The 23,894-nt window shown below is 58.0% G+C and overlaps 1 protein-coding gene across 3 annotated transcripts in view; it reads left to right on the forward strand.

Annotated features, from left to right (window-relative positions):
- Positions 1 to 23,894, forward strand: part of C3 (complement C3) — a 67,391-nt gene that overhangs the window by 40,970 nt on the left and 2,527 nt on the right. For all 3 annotated transcript variants that reach the window (XM_072920065.1, XM_072920066.1, XM_072920067.1), the window contains 17 exons: positions 544 to 610; positions 1,754 to 1,840; positions 1,931 to 2,134; positions 4,620 to 4,695; positions 4,780 to 4,939; positions 6,417 to 6,512; positions 6,598 to 6,748; positions 8,815 to 8,978; positions 11,421 to 11,579; positions 13,952 to 14,102; positions 14,217 to 14,268; positions 15,145 to 15,232; positions 16,087 to 16,173; positions 17,530 to 17,635; positions 18,463 to 18,552; positions 19,739 to 19,825; positions 20,724 to 20,807. In XM_072920065.1, the coding sequence (XP_072776166.1) occupies positions 544 to 610; positions 1,754 to 1,840; positions 1,931 to 2,134; positions 4,620 to 4,695; positions 4,780 to 4,939; positions 6,417 to 6,512; positions 6,598 to 6,748; positions 8,815 to 8,978; positions 11,421 to 11,579; positions 13,952 to 14,102; positions 14,217 to 14,268; positions 15,145 to 15,232; positions 16,087 to 16,173; positions 17,530 to 17,635; positions 18,463 to 18,552; positions 19,739 to 19,825; positions 20,724 to 20,807 (1,909 nt within the window). The remainder of the gene's footprint in view (positions 1 to 543; positions 611 to 1,753; positions 1,841 to 1,930; positions 2,135 to 4,619; positions 4,696 to 4,779; positions 4,940 to 6,416; positions 6,513 to 6,597; positions 6,749 to 8,814; positions 8,979 to 11,420; positions 11,580 to 13,951; positions 14,103 to 14,216; positions 14,269 to 15,144; positions 15,233 to 16,086; positions 16,174 to 17,529; positions 17,636 to 18,462; positions 18,553 to 19,738; positions 19,826 to 20,723; positions 20,808 to 23,894) is intronic.

Here is a 23,894-nt window from a genome sequence, read left to right on the forward strand (position 1 = left end):
CTGAGGTGTCTCCTCAGTTCCTGAGGTGTCCTCACGGTTCCTGAGGTGTCCTCACGGTTCCTGAGGTGTCCCCTTGGTCCCTGAGGTGTCTCCTCGGTTCCTGAGGTGTCCTCACGGTTCCTGAGGTGTCCTCACGGTTCCTGAGGTGTCCCACGGGTTCCTGAGGTGTCACCTCGGTCCCTGAGGTGTCACCTCCATTCCTGAGGTGTCCTCTCCATCCCTGAGGTGTCACCTCCATTCCTGAGGGAATGGTTCATACTGGTTTTTACTGGTTTATACTGGTCCATACTGGTCCATACTGGTCCATACTGGTTCATACTGGTTTTTACTGGTTTTTACTGGTTTTTACTGGTTTTTACTGGTTTATACTGGTCCATACTGGTCCATACTGGTTTATACTGGTTTTTACTGGTTTTAACTGGTTTATACTGGTTTATACTGGTTTATACTGGTTCATACTGGGAGTCTTCTCCTGGCTGGTCCAGAGGGTTGGGAGGAGAGGACCTCAGAGCCAACCCCACCTCGCTCCGCTCTGCCCCACAGCCCGAGGGGATGCGGCTGGAGAAGACGGTGAAGATCGTCGAGCTGGACCCGCAGACCAAAGGCACCAGTGAGTGACATCTGGGGACAGGGAGGTCCCGCGGTGGCTTTGATGACCAAGGAGGTCCCACGGTGGCTTTGGGACATCTTTGATGACCAGGGAGGTCCCATGGTGGCTTTGGGACATCTCTGGGGCCAAATGAGGTCCCACGGTGGCTTTAGGACATTTTTGGGCACCAAGGAAGTCCCATGATGGCTTTGGGACATCTTTGATGACAAAGGAGGTCCCATGGTGGCTTTGGGACATCTTTGATGACCAGGGAGGTCCCACAGTGGCTTTGGGACATCTCTGGGGACAAAGGAGGTCCCATGGTGGCTTTGGGACATCTCTGGGGATCAGGGAGGTCCCGTGGTGGCTTTGGGACATCTCTGGGGACCACAGACATCCCACTCTTGGCTAAGGATGTCTTTGAGGACCAAGGAGGTCCCACGGTGGCTTTGGGACATCTTTGAGGATCAGGGAGGTCCCACGGTGGCTTTGGGACATTTTTGGGGATCGGGGAGGTCCCACAGTGGTTTTGGGACATCTCTGGGGACAAAGGAGGTCCCATGGTGGCTTTGGGACATCTTTGATGACCAGGGAGGTCCCATGGTGGCTTTGGGACATCTCTGATGACCAGGGAGGTCACACGGTGGCTTTGGGACATCTCTGAGCTCCAGGGAGGTCCCACGGTGGCTTTGGGACATCTCTGGGGACAAAGGAGGTCCCACTGTGGCTTTGGGACATCTTTGGGCACCAAGGAAGTCCCATGGTGGCTTTGGGACATCTTTGATGACCAAGGAGGTCCCGTGGTGGCTTTGGGACATCTCTGGGCACCAAGGAAGTCCCATGGTGGGTTTGGGACATCTTTGAGCTCCAGGGATGTCCCATGGTGGCTTTGGGACATCTTTGAGGACCAGGGAGGTCCCATGGTGGCTTTGGGACATCTGGAGGGTTCAAGGAGGTGCCTCCAAGCTCATGTCTGGGCCACCTTGGAGAACAAGGGACATCCCACCGCAGAACTGGGACATCCCAAGGCAGAAGACACCTCCTGGTGTGGTCTGGAGGGTCAAGGGACACCCCGATGTGGGTGGGGCTGGTCCACCACGGGGTTGAACATTGTGGGGTGACACCAGGAGGACCTGGGGCCACCCATGTCCACCCCACCCACAGACGGCGTTCAGGAGGAACGGGTGAAGGCCGCGGACCTCTCGGACATCGTCCCCAACACCGAGTCCGAGACCAAAGTCAGCATCCAGGGTGAGCCCGAGGAGAAGACACGTGTGGACAACCTGGTGGGGTGGGAACGGTGGGACACCTTCAGGCGTGACGTGTCCTCCTGCTGGCCAGGCAACCCCGTGTCCATCATGGTGGAGAAGGCCATCGATGGGTCCAAGCTGAAGCACCTGATCGTGACGCCCTCGGGCTGTGGGGAGCAGAACATGATCGCCCTGACGCCCACGGTCATCGCTGTCCACTACCTGGACAGCACCCAGCAGTGGGAGAACTTCGGCATGGACCACCGGGCTGGAGCCATCCAGCTGGTCCAGAAAGGTGGGGACGGGACCAGAGCGGTGGGATGGTCTCAATGGTGGTGGGATGGTCTCAAAAGTGGTGGGAATGTTCTCAAAAAGTGGTGGAATGTCCTCGAAAGTGGTGGGAATGTTCTCAAAAGTGGTGGGAGTGGTCCCAAAAGTGGTGGGAATGTTCTCAAAAGTCATGAGAATGTCTCCAAAAGTGGTGGGAACAGCCCCAAAGTGGTGGAACGTTCTCAGAAGTGATGGAATGTTCTCAAAAGTGGTGAAAATGGCATGGAATGTTCTCAAAAGTGGATGGAATGTCCTCAAAAGTGGTGGGAAGGTCCCAAAAGAGGTGGGAATGGTCTTAAATGTGGTGGGAATGGTCCCAAAGTGGTGGGAAAAGCCCAAAACTGATGAAAACAGACCCCAAAGTGGTTGGAATGTTCTCAAAAGTGGTGGAATGTCCTCAAAAGTGGTGAAAATGGTCCCAAAAGTGGTGAAAATGGCATGGAATGTCCTCAAAAGTGGTTGGAATGACCTCAAAAGTGGTGGGAATGTCTCCAAAAGTGGTGGGAACGGCCCCAGAGTGGTGGGAAAAGCACAAAACTGGTGAAAACAGCCCCGAAAGTGGTGAAAATGGTCCCAAAAGTGGTGAAAACGGTCCCAAAAGTGGTGGGATGTTCTCAAAAGTGGTTGGAATGTCCTCAAAAGTCATGAGGATGTCTACAAAAGTGGTGGGAATGGCCCCAAAAGTGCTGAAAATGGTCCCAAACGTGGTGGGAATGGTCCCAAATGTGGTGAAACTGGTCCCAAAAGTGGTGGAATGTCCTCAAAAGTGGTGGGAATGTCTCCAAAAGTGGTGGGAAGGTGCCAAAAGTGGTGAAAACAGCCCCAAAAGTGGTGGAATGTTCTCAAAAGTGGTAGGAATGGCCCCAAAAGTGGTGGGAATGTCCTCGAAAGTGGTGGGATGTCCTCAAAGTGGTGAAAATGGTCCCAAAAGTGGTGGAATGTTCTCAAAAGTGGTGGGAATGTTCTCAAAAGTGGTGGAATGTCCTCGAAAGTGGTGGGAATGGTCCCAAAATTGGTGGGAATGGCCCCAAAAGTGGTGGAATGTTCTCAAAAGTGGTGGAATGTCCTCGAAAGTGGTGGGAATGGTCCCAAAAGTGGTGGGAATGTCTCCAGAAGTGGTGGGATGTCTCCAGAAGTGGTGGGAATGGTCTCAAAAGTGGTGGGAATGGTCCTAAAGTGGTGGAATGTTCTCAAAAGTGGTGGGAATAGTCCCAAAAGTGGTGGGAATGTCCTCAAAAGTCATGAGGATGTCTTCAAAACTGGTGGGAATGGTCTCAAAATGGCGGGGAAAGCCCAAAACTGGTGAAAACAGCCCCAAAAGTGGTGAAAATAGTCCCAAAGTGGTGGAATGTTCTCAAAAGTGGTGGGAATGGTCTCAAAAGTGGTGGGAATGGTCTCAAAAGTCATGAGGATGTCTCCAAAAGTAGTGGGAATGGTCCCAAAAGTGGTGGAATGTTCTCAAAAGTGGTGGGAACAGCCCCAGAGTGGTGGGAATGGTCCCAAAGTGGTGGGAATGGTCCCAAAGTGGTGGAATGTCCCCGAAAGTGGTGGGAATGGTCCCAAAAGTGGTGAAAATGGCATGGAATGTTCTCAAAAGTGGTGGGAATGGTCCCAAAAGTGGTGGGAATGTTCTCAAAAGTGGTGGGAATGGTCCCAAAAGTGGTGGGAATGTTCTCAAAAGTGGTGGGAATGGTCCCAAAAGTGGTGGGAATGTCTCCAAGAGTGGTGGGAACGGCCCCAGAGTGGTGGGAATGGTCCCAAAGTGGTTGGAATGTCCTCGAAAGTGGTGGGAATGGTCCCAAAAGGGGTGGAATGTTCTCAAAGGTGGTGGAATGTCCTCAAAAGTTACGAGAATGTCTCCAAAAGTGGTGGGAATGGTCCCAAAGTGGTTGGAATGGCATCAAAAGTCATGAGAATGTCTCCAAAAGTGGTGGGAACAGCCCTAAAGTGGTGGAATGTCCTCAAAAGTGGTGGGAATGTCCTCGAAAGTCATGAGGATGTCTCCAAAAGTGGTGGGAATGGTCCCAAAGTGGTGGGAACAGCCCCAGAGTGGTGGGAATGGTCCCAAAAGTGGTTGGAATGCCCTCAAAAGTGGTGGGAATGGCCCCAAAAGTGCAGGCCAACAGTTGGAGGACATTGGTGGCCTGAAGCCCACCCAGACCACCCCTCATGTTGACCAACAGTTGGAGAACATTGGTGGTCTGAGGTCACCAAGGCCACCCCTCACATTGACCAATGGCTGGAAGACATTGGTGGTCTGAGGTCACCCCTCATGTTGACCAATGGTTGGAGAACATTGGTGGTCTGATGCCCCCCCTCATGTTGACCAAATGTTGGAGGACATTGGTGGTCTGAGGTCACCCCTCATGTTGACCAATTGTTGGAGGACATTGGTGGCCAGAAGCCCACCCAGACCACCCCTCATGTTGACCAACGACCATCTCCTGCAGGTTACGTCCAGCAGTTGGCCTTCCGCAAACCCGACAGCTCCTACGCCGCCTTCACCAACCGCCCCTCCAGCACCTGGTGAGGTTCCTGCTGCCACCACCACCACCACCACCCGGCCCAGGTGACGGGACCCGACGTGACCTCAGGTGTCCCCGTCCCCAGGTTGACCGCCTACGTGGTCAAGGTCTTCTCCATGGCCAGGAAGTTGACGGACATCGAGCACGGCGAGATCTGCGGCCCCATCAAGTGGCTCATCCTCAACAGGCAGAAACCGGATGGTGTCTTCCAGGAGGACGCGCCCGTCATCCATAAGGAGATGGTGGTATGGGGACACCTCAACCCTGTCACTGCTGGTGGACCTCGGGTGGAGGTTGGGGGACCTCAGGTGGAGGTTGGGGGACCTCGGGTGGAGGTTGGGAGACCTCAGGTGGAGGTTGTGAGGTTTTGTGTGGGTTTTGGGTGAAGGTCTGGTGAACTTCGGGTGTTCCTTGGGCGTTCCTTGGGTGAAGGTCAGGTGTTCCTTGGACTTTCCTGGGGTGAAGGTCTGGTGAACTTTGGGTGTTCCTTGGGCGTTCCTTGGGTGAAGGTCAGGTGAACCTCAGGAGTTCTTTGGGTGTTCCTTGGTTGAAGTCTGGGTGGGTTTTGGGTGTTCCATGGGTGAAGGTCAGGTGAAGCTCAGGAGTTCTTTGAGTGTTCCTTGGTTGAAGTCTAAGTGGGTTGTGGGCGTTCCTTGGGTGAAGGTCAGGTGTTCCTTGGACTTTCCTGGGGTGAAGGTCAGGTGAACCTCAGAAATGTCATTGGGCGTTCCTTGGGTGAAGGTCAAACATTCCTTGGCTGTTCTTTGGGTGTCCCTTGGGTATCCATTGAGTGTTCCTCACGTGAAGGTCAGATGAAGGTCAGATGTTCTTTGGGTGTCCCTTGAGTGATGTTTAGACATCCCTTGGGTGATGTTTGGACGTCTCTTGGATGTCCCTTGAGTGTCCATTGGATGTCCCTTGGGTGGTCTTTGGATGTCCCTCACGTGAAGGTCAGATGAAGGTCAGATGTTCTTTGGGTGTCCCTTGGGTGTCCCTTGGACGTTCCTCACATGAAGATCAGATATTCTTCAGATGTCCCTTGGGTGACATTTGGGTGTCGCTGGGGGTCCCTTGGGTGTCCCTGGGGTGTCGCTTGGGTGTCCATTGGGTGTCCCTTGAGTGTCCCTTAGATGTTCCTCATGTGATGGTCAGATGAAGGTCAGATATTCTTTGGATGTCCCTTGGGTGACATTTGGACATCCCTTGGGTGTCCCTTGAGTGTCTCTTGGGTGTCCCTTGGACATTCCTCACGTGAAGATCAAATATTCTTCGGATGTCCCTTGGGTGACATTTGGACATCACTTGGGTGATGTTTGGGTGTCCCTTGGGTGTCCCTTGGGTGTCCCTTGGGTGTTCCTTGGATGTTCCTCACGTGAAGGTCAGATGAAGGTCAGATGTTCTTTGGGTGTCCTTTGGGTGACATTTGGATGTCCCTTGGGTGTCCCTTAGATGTTCCTCATGTGAAGGTCAGATATTCTTTGGGTGTCCCTTGGGTGACATTTGGATGTCCCTTGGGTGTCCCTTAGATGTTCCTCATGTGAAGGTCAGATATTCTTTGGGTGTCCCTTGGGTGACATTTGGGTGTCCCTTGGGGGTCCCTTGGGTGTCCCTTGGGTGTCCCTCAACCCAACCAAGAACAGAAGTCTGGATGAGCTCCTGGAGGTCCCCCGGCCGTTGGGACAACCCCGATCCAGAGGTCTTTTCCCTCTTCTCCATCCCCAGGGCGGCTACCAGGGCGCCGAGCCCGAGGTGTCCCTCACCGCCTTCGTCCTCATCGCCCTGGAGGAGGCGCGGGACACCTGCAAGGACCACGTCAACGTGGGTGACCTCGCGCGGGGACGGGGACCTTCCTGAGGTGCCTCGTGGAAGCCACCTGAGATCCCAAATTTTCCATCCTTCCCAGAACTTGGAGGACAGCATCAGAAAAGCCGCCGGTTTCCTGGCGCGGCGCTACGAGCAGCTGGCCCGGCCCTACACGGTGGCCCTGGCGTCCTACGCGCTGGCCCTGGCCGGGATGCTCAACTCCGAGAAGGTCCTCATGAAGTTCTCCAAAGGTGACATCTCAGCAGGGGTCGAAACTGGGGTGAAAAGAGGTGGTTTGGGGTCTCCATGGGGTTCTCCAAAGGTGACATCTCAGGAGGGGTCGAAACTGGGATGAAAGGAGGTGGGTTTGGGTCTTCATGAGGTTCTCCAAAGGAGGAACCTCGGGAGGGGTCAAAATTGGGGTTAAAGGAGGTGGGTTTGGGTCTTCATGAGGTTCTTCAAAGGTGGCATCTCACCAGGGATCAAAGTTGGGGTGAAAGGAGGTGGTTTTGGTGTCCATGAGGTTCTCCAAAGGTGACATCTCAGGAGGGGTCAAAACTGGAGGTGGGTTTGGGGTCTCCATGAGGTTCTCCAAAGGTGGCACCTCAAAATGAGTCAAAATTGAGCTCAGGAAAAGTGGTTTTGGGTCTTCAGGAGGTTCTCCAAAGGTGACATCTCAGGAGGGGTCAAAACTGGAGGTGGGTTTGGGTCTTCATGAGGTTCTCCAAAGGAGACGTCTCAGGAGAGGCCAAAACTGGGCTGAGAGGAGGTGGTTTTGGATCTTCACGAGGTTCTTCAAAGGTGACGCCTCAGGAGGGGTCAAAACTGGGGTGAAAAGAGGTGGTTTGGGGTCTCCAGGAGGTTCTCCAAAGGTGGCGCCTCAAAAGGAGTCAAAATTGAGGTCAGGAAAAGTGGGTTTGGGTCTTCATGAAGTTCTTCAAAGGTGACGCCTCAGGAGGGGTCAAAATTGAGGTCAGGAAAAGTGGTTCTCCAAAGGTGACATCTCAGGAGGGGTCAAAACTGGAGGTGGGTTTGGGTCTTCATGAGGTTCTTCAAAGGTGGCGCCTCACGAGAGGTCAAAATTGGGGTGAAAGGAGGTGGGTTTGGGTCTCCATGAGGTTCTTCAAAGGTGATGTCTCAGGAGGGGTCGAAACTGGGGTGAAAGGAGGTGGTTTGGGGTCTCCAGGAGGTTCTCCAAAGGTGGCACCTCAAAAGGAGTCAAAATTGAGGTCAGGAAAAGTGGTTTTGGGTCTTCATGAAGTTCTCCAAAGGTGACATCTCAGGACGGGTCAAAACTGGAGGTGGGTTTGGGTCTTCATGAGGTTCTCCAAAGGTGACGCCTCAGGAAGGGTCAAAACTGGGGTGAAAGGAGGTGGTTTGTGGTCTCCAGGAGGTTCTCCAAAGGTGACGCCTCAAAAGGAGTCAAAATTGATGTCAGGAAAAGTGGTTTTGGGTCTTCAGGAGGTTCTCCAAAGGTGACATCTTTGGAGGGGTCAAAACTGGAGGTGGGTTTGGGTCTTCAGGAGGTTCTTCAAATGTGACACCTCAGGAGAGGTAAAAACTGGGGTGAAAGGAGGTGGTTTGGGGTCTCCAGGAGGTTCTTCAAAGGTGGCGCCTCAAAAGGAGTCAAAATTGAGGTCAGGAAAAGTGGTTTTGGGTCTTCATGAGGTTCTCCAAAGGTGACATCTCAGGAGGGGTCAGAGTTGGGGTGAAAGGAGGTGGTTTTGGGTTCTCCTCTGGTTTCTCCATATCTGGTTTTGGGTTCTCCTGAGGTTCTCCAGAACGGAATCCTCACCCTGGGCTCGAATTTGGGGTCAGGGAAGGTGGTTTTGGGTCCTCCTGAGGTTCTCGAAGGTGACACCTCACCTTGGGGTTGAAACTGGGGCCAGGGAAGGTGGTTTTGGGTTCTCCTGAGGTTCTCCAGAGCTGAATCCTCACCCAGGGTTGGAATTTGGGGTCAGAGAAGGTGGTTTTGGGTTCTCCTGAGGTTCTCCATAATTGGATCCTCACCCAGGGTTGGAATTTGGGGTCAGGGAAGGTGGTTTTGGGTTCTCCTGAGGTTCTCCATAATTGGATCCTCACCCAGGGTTGGAATTTGGGGTCAGGGAAGGTGGTTTTGGGTTCTCCTGAGGTTCTCGAAGGTGACACCTCACCTTGGGGTTGAAACTGGGGCCAGGGGAGGTGGTTTTGTGATCCCATGAAGTTCTCCAGAAGTGGTTTTGGATCCTCCTGAGATAACTCCTCACCGGGGGTTGTATTTTGGGGCTGGGCTGAGGTGGCCATGGGGTTGGTGAAGGTGTCCCCGATGTCCCCGCAGGTGGGGCCAGCTGGGAGGAGCGCAACGCCCGCACCTACAACATCGAGGGCACGTCCTACGCGCTGCTGGCCCTGGTCCACATGAAGAAGTCCCAGCTGGCCGGGCCGGTGGCCCGGTGGCTCTCCCAGCAGAACTACTACGGAGGAGGTTACGGCTCCACCCAGGTGGGACATGGGACAGCCCCGGCCACCCGCGGGGACATCTCGGGGACATCTGGTGGCGCCGGGGGTGACGGGGTGGGCGTTGTGTTTTTGGGGACATCTTTGGTGGCACAGGAGCAAAAGGTCACTCAGAAGACTTTGAGGGTCCTCCAGTTGATGTCCCCAAGTCCTGGTGACCCTGATGTCCCCTCAGGCCACCCAGGAGCACTTGTGGGCTCTCCACCAGTGTCCCCAAGCCCTGGTGACCCTGGTGTCCCTCAGGCCACCATCCTGGTGCTCCAAGTTTGGTCCCACCACCAGGTGGACACCGAGTTGATGTCCCCAAGCCCTGGTGACACTGGTGTCCCCTCAGGCCACCATCCTGGTGTTCCAAGCTCTGCCCCACCACCAGGTGGACACCAAATCAATGTCCCCAAGCCCTGGTGACCCTGATGTCCCTCAGGCCACCGGGGCCACCCAGGAGCCCTTCTGGGCTCTCCACTGGTGTCCCCAAGCCCTGGTGACCCTGATGTCCCTCAGGCCACCATCTTGGTGTTCCAAGCGCTGTCCCACCACCAGGTGGACACCAAATCAATGTCCCCAAGCCCTGGTGACCCAGTGCCACCAGGATGGACACCAAGTTGATGTCCCCAAGCCCTGGTGACACCGGTGTCCCCTCAAGGCCACCCAGGAGCCCTTGTGGGCTCTCCACCAGTGTCCCCAAGCCCTGGTGACCCTGATGTCCCCTCAAGGCCACCATCCTGGTGTTCCAAGCGCTGTCCCACCACCAGGTGGACACCGAATCAATGTACTGAAGTCCTGGTGACCCTGATGTCCCTCAGGCCACCATCCTGGTGCTCCAAGCGCTGTTCCACCACCAGGTGGACACCAAGTTGATGTCCCCAAGCCCTGGTGACCCTGATGTCCCTCAGGCCACCATCCTGGTGCTCCAAGTTTGGTCCCACCACCAGGTGGACACCAAATCGATGTCCCCAAGCCCTGGTGACCCAGTGTCACCAGGATGGACACCAAATCGATGTCCCCAAGCCCTGGTGACACCGGTGTCCCCTCAGGCCACCATCCTGGTGCTCCAAGTGCTGTCCTGTACCAGGTGGACACCAAATCGATGTCCCCAAGCCCTGGTGACCCTGATGTCCCCTCAGGTCACCGAGGCCACCCAGGAGCCCTTGTGGGCTCTCCACCAGTGTCCCCAAGCCCTGGTGACCCTGATGTCCCCTCAGGCCACCATCCTGGTGCTCCAAGCTCTGTCCCACCACCAGGTGGACACTGAGTTGATGTCCCCAAGCCCTGGTGACCCTGGTGTCACCAGGATGGACACCAAATCAATGTCCCCAAGCCCTGGTGACCCTGATGTCCCTCAGGCCACCATCCTGGTGCTCCAAGTTTGGTCCCACCACCAGGTGGACACCAAGTTGATGTCCCCAAGCCCTGGTGACCCAGTGTCACCAGGATGGACACCAAATCGATGTCCCCAAGCCCTGGTGACACCGGTGTCCCCTCAGGCCACCATCCTGGTGCTCCAAGTGCTGTCCTGTACCAGGTGGACACCAAGTTGATGTCCCCAAGCCCTGGTGACCCTGATGTCCCCTCAGGCCACCATCCTGGTGCTCCAAGCTCTGTCCATGAACCAGGTGGACACCGAGTTGATGTCCCCAAGCCCTGGTGACCCTGATGTCCCCTCAGGCCACCCAGGAGCCCTTGTGGGTTCTCCACCAGTGTCCCCAAGCCCTGGTGACCCTGATGTCCCTCAGGCCACCATCCTGGTCCTCCAAGCTCTGTCCATGTACCAGGTGGACACCGAGTTGATGTCCCCAAGCCCTGGTGACCCTGATGTCCCCTCAGGCCACCATCCTGGTGCTCCAAGCTCTGCCCCACCACCAGGTGGACACTGAATCGATGTCCCCAAGCCCTGGTGACCCAGTGCCACCAGGATGGACACCTAATCGATGTCCCCAAGCCCTGGTGACCCTGATGTCACCAGGTGGACACCGAATCAATGTCCCCAAGCCCTGGTGACCCTGATGTCCCCTCAGGCCACCATCCTGGTGCTCCAAGCTCTGTCCCACCACCAGGTGGACACCGAGTTGATGTCCCCAAGCTCTGGTGACCCTGATGTCCTCTCAAGACCACCAAAGAGCACTTGTGGGCTCTCCATCAGTGTCCCCAAGCCCTGGTGACACTGATGTCCCTCAGGCCACCATCCTGGTGCTCCAAGCTCTGCCCCACCACCAGGTGGACACCAAGTGGATGTCCCCAAGCCCTGGTGACACCGGTGTCTCCTCAATGCCACCCAGGAGCCCTTGTGGGCTCTCCACCAGTGTCCCCAAGCCCTGGTGACCCTGGTGTCCCCTCAGGCCACCATCCTGGTGCTCCAAGTTCTGTCCCACCACCAGGTGGACACCGAGTTGATGTCCCCAAGCCCTGGTGACCCTGGTGTCCCCTCAGGCCACCATCCTGGTGTTCCAAGCTCTGGCCCAGTACCAGGTGGCCACGGAGTCCCAGCAGGAGCTGGAGTTGGACGTGTCGGTTCTTCTGCCACGTCGCGCCAGCCCCATCAAGTACCGCATCGAGAACCGCAACGCGCTGGTGGCACGTTCCACCGAGGTGCTGTCCCTGTCACCGTCCCCTGTCACCGTCCCCTGGCGTTGTCACCTGTCCCTGTCACCGTCCCCTGTCACTGTCACCTGTCCCTGTCACCGTCCCCTGTCACCGTCCCCTGTCACTGTCACCTGTCCCTGTCACCGTCCCCTGTCACCGTCCCCGGCCATTGTCACCTGTCCCTGTCACTGTCACCGTCCCCTGTCACCTGTCCCTGTCACCGCCCCGGCCACTGTCACCGTCCCCGGCCATTGTCACCTGTCCCTGTCACCGTCCCTGCCATTGTCACCTGGCCCTGTCACCGTCCCCTGTCACCGTCCCCGGCCATTGTCACCTGGCGTTGTCACCGTCCCCTGATATTGTCACCTGTCCCTGTCACCGTCCCTGCCATTGTCACCTGTCCCTGTCACCATCCCCGGCCACTGTCACCTGTCCCTGTCACCTCTGGGTGTCTCCTTGTTGGATCTCCTCCCATCGCCACGGCCACTGTTGTCACTTCCATGTCCTGTCACCTCTGTGTCCTCTCACAACTTGGGGTGTCACACCTTGGCCTTGTCACCTCCGTGGAGTGTCATTGTCACCTCCATCTGCCACCCTGACCTTGTCCCCTCCCTGGAGTGTCCCTGTCACCTCCCTGGAGTGACCTTGTCACCTCCGTGTCCCACCCTGACCTTGTCACCTCCATGTCCCACCCTGACCTTGTCACCTCCGTGTCCCACCCTGACCTTGTCCCCTCCCTCGCTGTGACCTGCAATGTCATTGTCACCTCCTGTCCTCCCGATCTCCGTGTCCTTCAACGTCACTGTCCCCTCTACCACTGCCACCCCTTTCCCAATGTCCCCTGTCCCTTCGCAATGTCCCCTCCCAATGTCCCAATGTCCCCAGTCCCTTCCCAATGTCCCCCCAATGTCTCCTGTCCCCTCCCACTGTCCTCTCCCAATGTCCCCTCCCAATGTCCCCCAAAACGTCCCCTCCCAATGTCCCCTCCCAATGTCCCCTCCCAATGTCCCCTGTCCCTCCCAATGTCCCCTTCCAGGTCCCCTGTTCCTTCCCAATGTCCTGTGTCCTCTCCCAATGTCCCTTCCCAATGTCCCCTCCTCAATGTCCCCCCAATGTCCCCTCCCAATGTCCCAATGTTCCTGTCCCCTCCCAGTGTCTCCTGTCCCTTCCCAATGTCCCCTCCTCAATGTCCCCTCCCAATGTCCCCTGTCCCTCCTCAATGTCCCCTCCCAATGTCCCCCCCAATGTCCCCTGTCCCTCCCGATGTCCCCTCCCAAAGTCCCCTGTCCCCTTCCACTGTCCCCTCCCACTGTCCTATCCCAATGTCCCCTCCCAATGTCCCCTGTCCCCTCCCAACGTCCCCCGTCCCTCCCAATGTCCCCTCCCAATGTCCCCTCCCAATGTCCCCTGTCCCCCCCAATGTCCCCTGTCCCTCCCAATGTCCCCTGTCCCTCCTCAATGTCCCCTGCCAATGTCCTCTGTCCCCTGCCAACGTCCCCTGTCCCTCCCAATGTCCTGTGTCCTCTCCCAATGTCCCCTGTCCCTTCCCAATGTCCCCTCCTCAACTTCACCTGTCCCCTCACAATGTCCCCTCCCAATGTCCCAATGTCCCCTCCCAATGTCCCCTCCCAATGTCCCCCCAATGTCCCCTCCCAATGTCCCAATGTCCCCTGTCCCCCCCACTGTCCCCTGTCCCCTGTCCCCCCACAATGTCCCCTGTCCTCCCAATGTCCCCTGTCCCCCCACTGTCCCCTGTCCCCCCGATGTCCCCTGTCCCCCCCACTGTCCCCTGTCCCCTCCCAATGTCCTGTGTCCTCTCCCAATGTCTCCTGTCCCTTCCCAATGTCCCCTGTCCCCCCCAATGTCCCCTGTCCCTCCAATGTCCCCTTCCAATGTCCCAATGTCCCCTGTCCCCTCCACTGTCCCCTGTCCCCCACAATGTCCCCTGTCCCCCCGATGTCCCCTGTCCCCTCCCACTGTCCTCTCCCAATGTCCCCTCCCAATGTCCCCTGTCCCTACCAATGTCCTGTGTCCTCTCCCAATGTCCCCTGTCCCTCCCAATGTCCCCTCCTAATGTCCCTTATCCCTCCTCAATGTTTGTTGTCCCCTCCCAATGTCCCCTGTCCCCTCCTAATGTCCCTTCCCAATGTCCCCTGTCCCTCCTCAATGTCCCCTCCCAACGTCCCCTGTCCCTTCCCAATGTCCCCTCCTCAATGTCCCCTGTCCCTCACAATGTCCCCGTCCCTTCGCAATGTCCCCTTCCAGTGTCCCCTGTCCCTTCCCAATGTCACCTGTCCCCTCCCAATGTCCCCTCCCAATGTCCCCCCCGATGTCCCTGTCCCCCCAATGTCCCCTCCCAATGTCCCCTGTCCCCTCAGACCAAGCTGAACGAGGACTTCACGGTCAAGGCCGAGGGCGTGGGCAAGGGGACAATGACGGTGGTGACCGTCTACCACGCCAAGGTCCCCGACAAGGACGACAAATGTGACAACTTCGACCTGAGCGTGGCCGTGGAGGACGTCGACGGGGGTGAGTCCCCAAATGTCCCCTCCCTGTCCCCGCTGTGTCCCCCCCGAGCCCCTCCCCGCGCCCCCCGTGTGTCCCCCGTGTCCCCTTTGATGTCCCCTCGTTGTCCCCTCCCAGGCAAGGAAGAGGAGGACATCATCAGGACTGTCAAGATCAACATCTGCACCAGGTGGGGACATTGGGGACATTGGGGACACTGGGGACATGGGGGACACTGGGGACATTGGGGACATTGGGGACATTGGGGATATTGGGGACATTGGGGATATTGGGGACATTGGGGACATTGGGGACTCTGGGGACAGTGGGGACTCTGGGGACATTGAGGACACTGGGGACTCTGGGGACAGTGGGGACATTGGGGACACTGGGGACACTGGAGATGTTGGGGACTCTGGGGACACTGGGGACTCTGGGGACATTGAGGACACTGGGGACATTGGGGACACTGGGGACACTGGGGACACGGGGGACATTGGGGACACTGGGGACACTGGGGACATTGAGGAATTTGGGGACATTGACGACATTGAGGACATTGGGGACATTGGGGACATTGAGGACATTGGGGTCATTGAGGACATTGGGGACATTGGGGACATTGGGGATTTTGGGGACATTGGGGACATTGGGGACATGGGGACATTGGGGACACTGGGGACATTGGGGACATTGGAGATGTTGGGGACATTGGGGACATTGGGGACATTGGGGACATTGGGGACATGGGGACATTGGGGACACTGGGGACATTGGGGACATTGGAGATGTTGGGGACACTGGGGACATTGGGGACATGGGAACATTGGGGATATTGGGGACATTGGGGACATCAGGGATATTGGGGACATTGGGGACATTGGGGACATCGGGGACATTGGGGACTTTGGGGACTTTGGGGACACTGGGGATATTGGGGACTCTGGGGACATTCTGGGGACACTGGGGACATTGGGGACATTGGGGATATTGGGGATATTGGGGACATTGGGGACACTGGGGGGGTTGGGGACAGGCAGGGGTGGCCTCAGCGCTGTCCCCACAGGTACCGGGACACCGTAGATGCCACCATGTCCATCCTGGACGTGTCCATGCTGACGGGATTCTCACCGGACCTGCAGGACCTGAGGAGGGTCAGTGAGGGGACACTGCGGGGACACTGTGGGGACATGGGGACACCGTGGGGACACTGGGGGGACACGGGGACACTGTGGGGACACTGTGGGGACATGGGGACACTCAGGGGGACACGGGGACACTCAGGGGGACATGGGGACACTGTGGGGGACATGGGGACACTGCGGGGACACTGCGGGGACACTGTAGGGACACTGTGGGGACATGGGGACACCGGTGTCACACTGTCCCCGCTGTCCCCTGTCCCCTGTGCCCGGTGTCCCTGTCCCCGGTGTCCCCTGTCCCCGCTGTCACATTGTCCCCGCTGTCCCCGCTGTCCCCAATGTCACACTGTCCCCTGTCCCCAATGTCACACTGTCCCCGCTGTCCCTGCTGTCCCCTGTCCCCGCTGTCCCCTGTCCCCGCTGTCCCCTGTCCCCAATGTCACACTGTCCCCTGTCCCCGCTGTCCCCTGTCCCTGGTGTCACACTGTCCCCTGTCCCCAATGTCACACTGTCCCCACTGTCCCCAATGTCACACTGTCCCCTGTCCCCGCTGTCCCCTGTCCCTGCTGTCCCCGCTGTCCCCTGTCCCCAATGTCACACTGTCCCCGCTGTCCCCTGTCCCCGGTGTCACACTGTCCCCTGTCCCCGCTGTCCCCAATGTCACCCTGTCCCTGGTGTCCCCTGTCCCCGGTGTCACACTGTCCCCACTGTCCAGACTGTCCCCAATGTCACACTGTCCCCTGTCCCTGCTGTCCCCGCTGTCCCCTGTCCCGGTGTCACACTGTCCCCTGTCCCCAATGTCACACTGTCCCTGCTGTCCCCGCTGTCCCCGCTGTCCCCATTGTCACACTGTCCCCTGTCCCCAGCTGTCCGAGGGGGTGGACAGGTACATCTCCAAGTTCGAGCTGGACCAGGACAAAGAGCGGAGCAACGTCGTCATTTACCTGGACAAGGTGGGGACACCGGGGACACCGGGGACATTGGGGACATTGGGGGGATTGGGGACATTGGGGGGATTGGGGGGATTGGGTACATTGGGGGATTGGGGACATTGGGGGATTGGGGACATTGGGGACACCGGGGACATTGGGGACATTGGGGACATTGGGGGGATTGGGGACATTGGGGACATTGGGGACATTGGGTACATTGGGGACATTGGGGACATTAGGGACATTGGGGACATTGGGGACATTGGAGACATTGGGGACATTGGGGACATTGGGGACATGGGGACATTGGGGATGTTGGGGACGTTGGGGGGATATTGGGTACATTGGGGACAGTGGGAACATTGGGGGGATTGGGGACATTGGGGACATCGGGGACATTGGGGACATTGGGGACATCGGGGACATTGGGGACATTGGGGACAATGGGGACATTGGGGACATTGGGGACATTGGGGACATCGGGGACATTGGGGACACTGGGGACATTGGGGACATTGGGGATGTTGGGGACAATGGGGACATTGGGGACGTTGGGGACGTTGGGGACATTGGGGACATTGGGGACGTTGGGGACATTGGGGACATTGGGGACGTTGGGGACGTTGGGGACACAGGGGTGGGGATAGGACAGGGATGGTGGCAGGGGCAAGATGGGACAATGACAAGGGACAGGGACAGGGACAGGGACAGGGACAGGGACAGGGACAGGGACATGATGGGGACAAGATGGAGTTGGGGACATGCACAGGGCCAGGACGGGGACAGGGCTGTGACAGGGACACAGCTGGGCTTGGGGACATGTCTGGGGACAGGAGTGGTGACAGCAAGTCTCAAGGTGGTGACAAGGACAGAGATGGGTGGGGACAGCACGAGGACATGGCTGGGGACAGGATCAGGTGCGCTGGGGAGGTGGCTCGCAGCCTGTCTGAGTGCCACCTCCATGTCCCCTGTCCCTGTCCCTGTCCCCATCACTGTCCCTTTCCCCTGTCCCTGTCCCCGTCCCTGTCCCTGTGTCCCCATCCCTGTCCCTGTGTCCCTGTCCCTGTCCCTGTCCCTGTGTCCCTGTCCCTGTGTCCCTGTGTCCCTGTGTCCCTGTGTCCCTGTCCCTGTCCCTGTGTCCCTGTCCCTGTCCCTGTTCCTGTCCCTGTCCCTGTCCCTGTCCCTGTGTCCCTGTCCCTGTCCCCGTGTCCCTGTCCCCATCCCTGTCCCTGTGTCCCTGTCCCTGTGTCCCTGTGTCCCTGTCCCTGTCCCTGTGTCCCTGTCCCTGTGTCCCTGTCCCTGTCCCCATGTCCCCGTGTCCCTGTCCCTGTCCCCCTGTCCCTGTCCCTGTCACCGTGTCCCCATCCCTGTCCCCAGGTGTCCCACAAGTCCCAGGAATGTTTCGCCTTCAAGGCCCACCAGCGGTTCCAGGTGGGGCTGATCCAGCCCGCGGCCGTCAGCGTCTACAGCTACTACAGGATCGGTGTGGCATTGTCCTTGTCACTGTCACCGTCACTGTCCCCTGTGTCCCCTGTGTCCCCTGTGTCCCCTGTGTCCCCTGTGTCCCCTGTGTCCCCTCTGCCTCCCCTGTCCCTGTCCCTGTCCTTGTCTCCATCACTGTCCCTGTCCCCTGTCCCCTCTCTCTATCCCCATGGCTGTCCCTGTCCCTGTCCCTGTCCCTGTCCCTGTCCCTGTCCCCAGTGCCACCCGGGTCACCCGTGTCACCTCCGTCACCTGTCACCCCTGTCCCGTGTCACCTGTGTCACCCGTCACCTCTGTCACGTGTCACCTGTGCCACCTGGGTCATCTCTCACATCTGTCACCTGGGTCGCATCTCACCTCTGTCACCTGTCACCTCTGTCACATGTCACCTGTGCCACCTGGGTCATCTATCACATCTGTCACCTGGGTCACATCTGCCACCTGGGTCACCTGGGTCACATCTCACCTCTGTCACCTGTCACCTCTGTCACGTGTCACCTGTGCCACCTGGGTCATCTGTCACATCTGTCACCTGGGTCACATCTGTCACCTGGGTCACATCTGCCACCTGGGTCACCTGGGTCGCATCTCACCTCTGTCACCTCTGTCACCTCTGTCACCTCTGTCACCTGTGTCCCCATCTCCTTGTGGCCCCCCAGCTGATGTCCCCATTGTCCCCATTGTCCCCTGATGTCCCCTGATGTCCCCTGATATCCCCTGCTGTCCCCTGCTGTCCCTGATGTCCCCATTGTCCCCTGCTGTCCCCTGCTGTCCCCTGATGTCCCCAGCTGTCCCCTGCTGTCCCCTGATGTCCCCGTGTCCCCACAGACGATCGCTGCACCCGGTTCTACCACCCGGACAAGGAGGGAGGGAAACTGAACAAGATCTGCCAGGGGGACGTTTGTCGCTGCGCCGAAGGTGACACTGGGGACACGGGGACATGGGGACATGGGGACATGGGGACACAGGACATGGGACACGGGGGTGGCACGGCCAGACAGCCCTGGCAGGATGGGACACGTCATGGCCATGGTGGGACACATCATGGTCGTGGTGGGACATAACATGGTTATGGTGGGACACATCAATGATGAGATGGATGAGATGTGACATGCCACCATGATGGGGACATGTCATGGCCATGGTGGGACACGTCGTGGTCATGGTGGGACACGTCGTGGCCATGTTGGGACATGTCCTGGCCATGGTGGGACACATCAATGATGAGATGTCACATGCCACCATGATGGGGACAAATCTTGGCCATGGTGAGACATGTCCTGGTCATGGTGGGACACAACAATGATGAGATGGATGAGATGTCACATGCCACCATGATGGGGACATGTCCTGGCCATGGTAGGACATGTCATGGCCATGGTGTGACATGTCATGGCCATGGTGGGACACGTTGTGGTCATGGTGGGACATGTCCTGGCCATGGTGGGACACATCAATGATGAGATGTCACATGCCACCATGATGGGGACATGTCATGGCCATGGTGAGACATGTCCTGGTCATGGTGGGACACATCAATGATGAGATGGATGAGATGTGACATGCCACCATGATGGGGACATGTCATGGCCACGGTGCCACATGTCATGGCCATGGTGGGACACGTTGTGGTCATGGTGGGACACATCAATGATGAGATGTCACATGCCACCCTGATGGGGACATGTCATGGCCATGGTGCCACATGTCATGGCCATGGTGGGACATGTCATGGTCATGGTGGGACACGTCATGATTATGGTGGGGACGTGTCATAGTCATGGTGGGGACACGTCCTGGCCATGGTGGGGACATGTCCTGGCCATGATGGGACAAGCCACATCCATGGTGGGACATGTCCCTGACGAGCTGTCACATGTTATGACCATGATGCAGACACGTCTCTGCCGTGGTGTGACACGTCATGACCCTGGTGGGACATGCCATCGATGAGATGTCACATGTCATGACTGTGGTGGGGACACCTCCCTGCCACAGTTGACCTTGTGGTGGCTGTGTGGCCATGATGTCCCCACGATGTCCCCACGATGTCCCCACAATGTCCCCACGATGTCCCCACGATGTCCCCGTGATGTCCCCACAGAGAGCTGCTTCAAGCGGCAGGAGGAGCCCGAGGACATCACCGTCAACCAACGCATGGACCGCGCCTGCGAGCCCGGGGTGGACTTCGGTGGGACATGGGGACAGCGGGGACACTGGGGACAGCGGGGACACTGGGGACACTGGGGACATTGGGGACATTGGGGACATTGGGGGACAATGGGGACATCGGGGACATTGGGGGGATTGGGGACATTGAGGACATTGGGGACATTGGGGGGACATTGGGGGCATTGTGACATTGGGGACCTTGGGACATTGGGGGATATTGGGGACAATGGAGACATTGGGGACATTGGGGACATTGGGGACATTGGGGACATTGGGGACATTGGGGGATATTGGGGACAATGGAGACATTGGGGACATTGGGGACATTGGGGGGATTGGGGACATTGGGGACATTGGGGACATTGGGGACATTGGGGGACAATGGGGACATTGGGGACATTGGGGGGATTGGGGACATTGGGGACATTGGGGACATTGGGGACATTGAGGACATTGGGGGGACATTGGGGACATTGGGGACATTGGGGACATTGGGGGGACTCTGGGGACATTGGGGACATCGGGGACAATGGGGACATTGAGGACATTGGGGGACAATGGGGACGTTGGGGACATTGGGGACATTGGGGACAATGGGGACAATGGGGACATTGGGGACATTGGGGAAATTGGGGACACTGGGGACATTGGGGACATTGGGGACATTGGGGACATTGGGGATATTGGGGATGTTGGGGACACTGGGGACAATGGGGACAATGGGGACATTGGGGGACATTGGGGACAATGGTGACACTGGGGACATCAAGGACAAGAGGTGATAAGGGGTCACGGTGGGTGGAGTTCAGGACGTTGGGGACACGGAAGGCACGGGGGGGGGGGACACGGTGGGGACAGGGGACACGGAAGGACCACCCTGGCGGGGGTGGCAGCGCTGTCCCCGTGTCCCCTGGCAGTGTACAAGGTCAGGCTGGTGGCCCGCGAGGAGACCCCGTCCCACGACAACTACATCATGGAGGTCCTGTCGGTCATCAAGATGGGTACGGCCACCTCGGGGGGGACAAGGCCACCATGGTGGGGACAAGGCCACCACAGTAGGGACAAGGCCACCACAGTGGGGACAAGGCCACCTCAGGGGGGAAAAGGCCACCACGGTGGGGACAAGGCCACCTTGGTGGGACCCGGCCACCACAGGGTGGGCAAGGTCACCTTGGGGACATGGTGAGGGTCACCTGTAGATGGGGACACTCAAGTGGACAGCCAGGTGGGATTGGTGTCACCCACTGGGGTCAGTGTCACCCAATTTGGGTCAATGTCACCCAACTGGGGTTGGTGCCACCTAACTGGGGTTGGTGTCACCCAGGTGGGACTGGTGTCACCTGGGTGGGGTCAGTGTCACCCAACTGGGGTCGGTGTCACCCAACTGGGGTCAGTGTCACCCACCTGGGGTCAGTGTCACCCAATTGGAGTTGGTGCCACCTAACTGGGGTCGGTGCCACCCAACTGGGGTCGGTGTCACCTAACTGGGGTCGGTGCCACCCAAGGGACTTCAGGGACACCCAGGTGGCTTGATGTCACCCAGATGGGTCGGTGTCACCCAGGTGGGGTTGGTGTCACCCAGGTGGGGTTGGTGTCACCTGGGTGGGTCAGTGTCACCAGAGTGGGTCAGTGTAACCCACTGGGATCAGTGTCACCTAACCAGGGTCGGTGTCACCCAGCTGGGGTTGGTGCCACCCAAGGGACTTCAGGGACACCCAGGTGGCTTGATGTCACCCAGATGGGTTGGTGTCACCCAGGTTGGGTTGGTGTCACCAGGGTGGGTTGGTGTCACCCAGGTGGGTAAGTGTCACCCAATTTGGGTCAATGTCACCCAACTGGGGTCAGTGTCACCCAGCTGGGGTCGGTGCCACCTAACTGGGGTTGGTGCCACCCAAGGGAGTTCAGGGGCACCCAGGTGGGTTGATGCCACCCAGATGGGGTTGGTGTCACCCAGGTTGGGTTGGTGTCACCTGGGTGGGGTCAGTGTCACCCACCTGGGGTCAGTGTCACCCAACTGGGGTTGGTGCCACCTAACTGGGGTTAGTGCCACCCAAGGGAGTTCAGGGACACCCAGGTGGGTTGCTGTCACCCAGATGGGGTTGGTGTCACCCAGGTGGGGTCGGTGTCACCCAGCTGTGGTCGGTGTCACCTGGGTGGGGTCGATGTCACCCAGCTGAGGTTGGGGTCACCCCGGTGCATTGGGTGCTGGCAGAGCTGGAGGCACCCGGTGCCACCCCAGGGTGCTGCCATTGGGGCGGTGGTGCCACCACGGCTGCCCTGGTTGGGGGATGGAGGTGACACGGTGCCATGGTGCCATGGTGCCATGGTGCCATGGTGACATAGTGACATAGTGACATGGTGACATAGTGACACGTGACACGGTGCCATGGTGCCATGGTGACTCGATGCCACAGTGCCATGGTGACACGGTGACTCGATGACATGGTGACACGGTGACTCGATGACATGGTGACATGGTGACATGGTTCCATGGTGACATAGTGACACAGTGACATGGTGACATGGTGCCACGGTGGCACGGTGCCGTGGTGACATAGTGACATGGTGCCACGGTGACATGGTGACATAGTGACATGATGCCACGGTGCCACAGTGTCATAGTGACATGGTGACAAGGTGTGTTTGTGCCATGGTGACACAGTGACACGGTGCCACGGTGCCATGGTGTCATAGTGACATGGTGACATGGTGACATAGTGCCATGGTGCCACGGTGCGTTTGTGACACGGTGCCACGGTGCCACGATAAAACAGTGACATAGTGGAATGGTGACATGGTGACACAGTGACACGGTCACACGGTGAGGCGGTGCCACGGTGCCACGTTGCCATGGTGACACGGTGCCATGGTGACATAGTGACATGGTGACACAGTGCATTTGTGCCATGGTGACACAGTGACATGGCACCACGGTGACACGGTGTCATAGTGACATGGTGACACGGTGACATAGTGACACGGTGCCACGGTAAAACGGTGACATAGTGAAATGGTGACATGGTGACATAATGACATGGTGACACGGTGACATGGTGACTCGGTGACACGGTGACACGGTGACACGGTGACATAGTGACATGGTGACACAGTGACATGATGCCACGGTGCCACGGTGCCACAGTGCTACAGTGCCACGGTGCCATGATACCATGGTGCCACGGTGCCACGGTGCCACGGTGACATAGTGAAATGGTGATATGGTGACATAGTGACACGGTGACACGGTGACATGGTGACAGGGTGACATGGTGACACGGTGACTCGATGCCACGGTGCCACGGTTCCACGGTTCCACGATGCCACGGTGCCATGGTGCCACAGTGACATGGCGCCACAGTGACATGGTGACATAGTGACACGATGCCTCGGTGCCATGGTGACACAGTGACACGGTGACATGGTGACACGGCGCCATGGTGACACAGTGACACAGGGACATGGTGCCATGGTGCCACGGTGTCATAGTGACATGGTGACAAGATACGTTTGTGCCATGGTGACACAGTGACACGGCGCCACGGTGCCACGGTGCCACAGTGACATAGTGAAAAGGTGACATAGTGACATAGTGACACGGTGACATGGTGACACGGTGTCATAGTGACAAGGTGACAGATGCCATGGTGACACAGTGACACGGTGACACGGTAAAACGGTGACATAGTGAAATGGTGACATGGTGACATAGTGACACGGTGACACGGTGAGGCGGTGACACAGTGCCATGGTGCCACGGTGCCACGGTGCCACGGTGACATGATGCCATGGTGCCATGGTGACATGGCGCTACGGTGACATGGTGCCACAGTGGCATGGCAACACGGTGCCACGGTGACAGAGTGTCATAGTGACATGGTGCTACAGTGCCACGGTGCCATGGTGCCATGGTGACATAGTGAAATGGTGACATGGTGACATAGTGACACGGTGACACGGTGCCACGGTGCCACGGTGCCACGGTGACACGGTGTCATAGTGCCACAGTGACATGGTGACACGGTGACACGGTACCACGATGCCACGGTGCCACGGTGTCATAGTGCCATGGTGACATGGTGACACGGTGC

The sequence above is a fragment of the Taeniopygia guttata genome, chromosome 30 (genome assembly GCF_048771995.1).
Source record: "Taeniopygia guttata chromosome 30, bTaeGut7.mat, whole genome shotgun sequence".
Lineage (NCBI taxonomy): Eukaryota > Metazoa > Chordata > Aves > Passeriformes > Estrildidae > Taeniopygia > Taeniopygia guttata.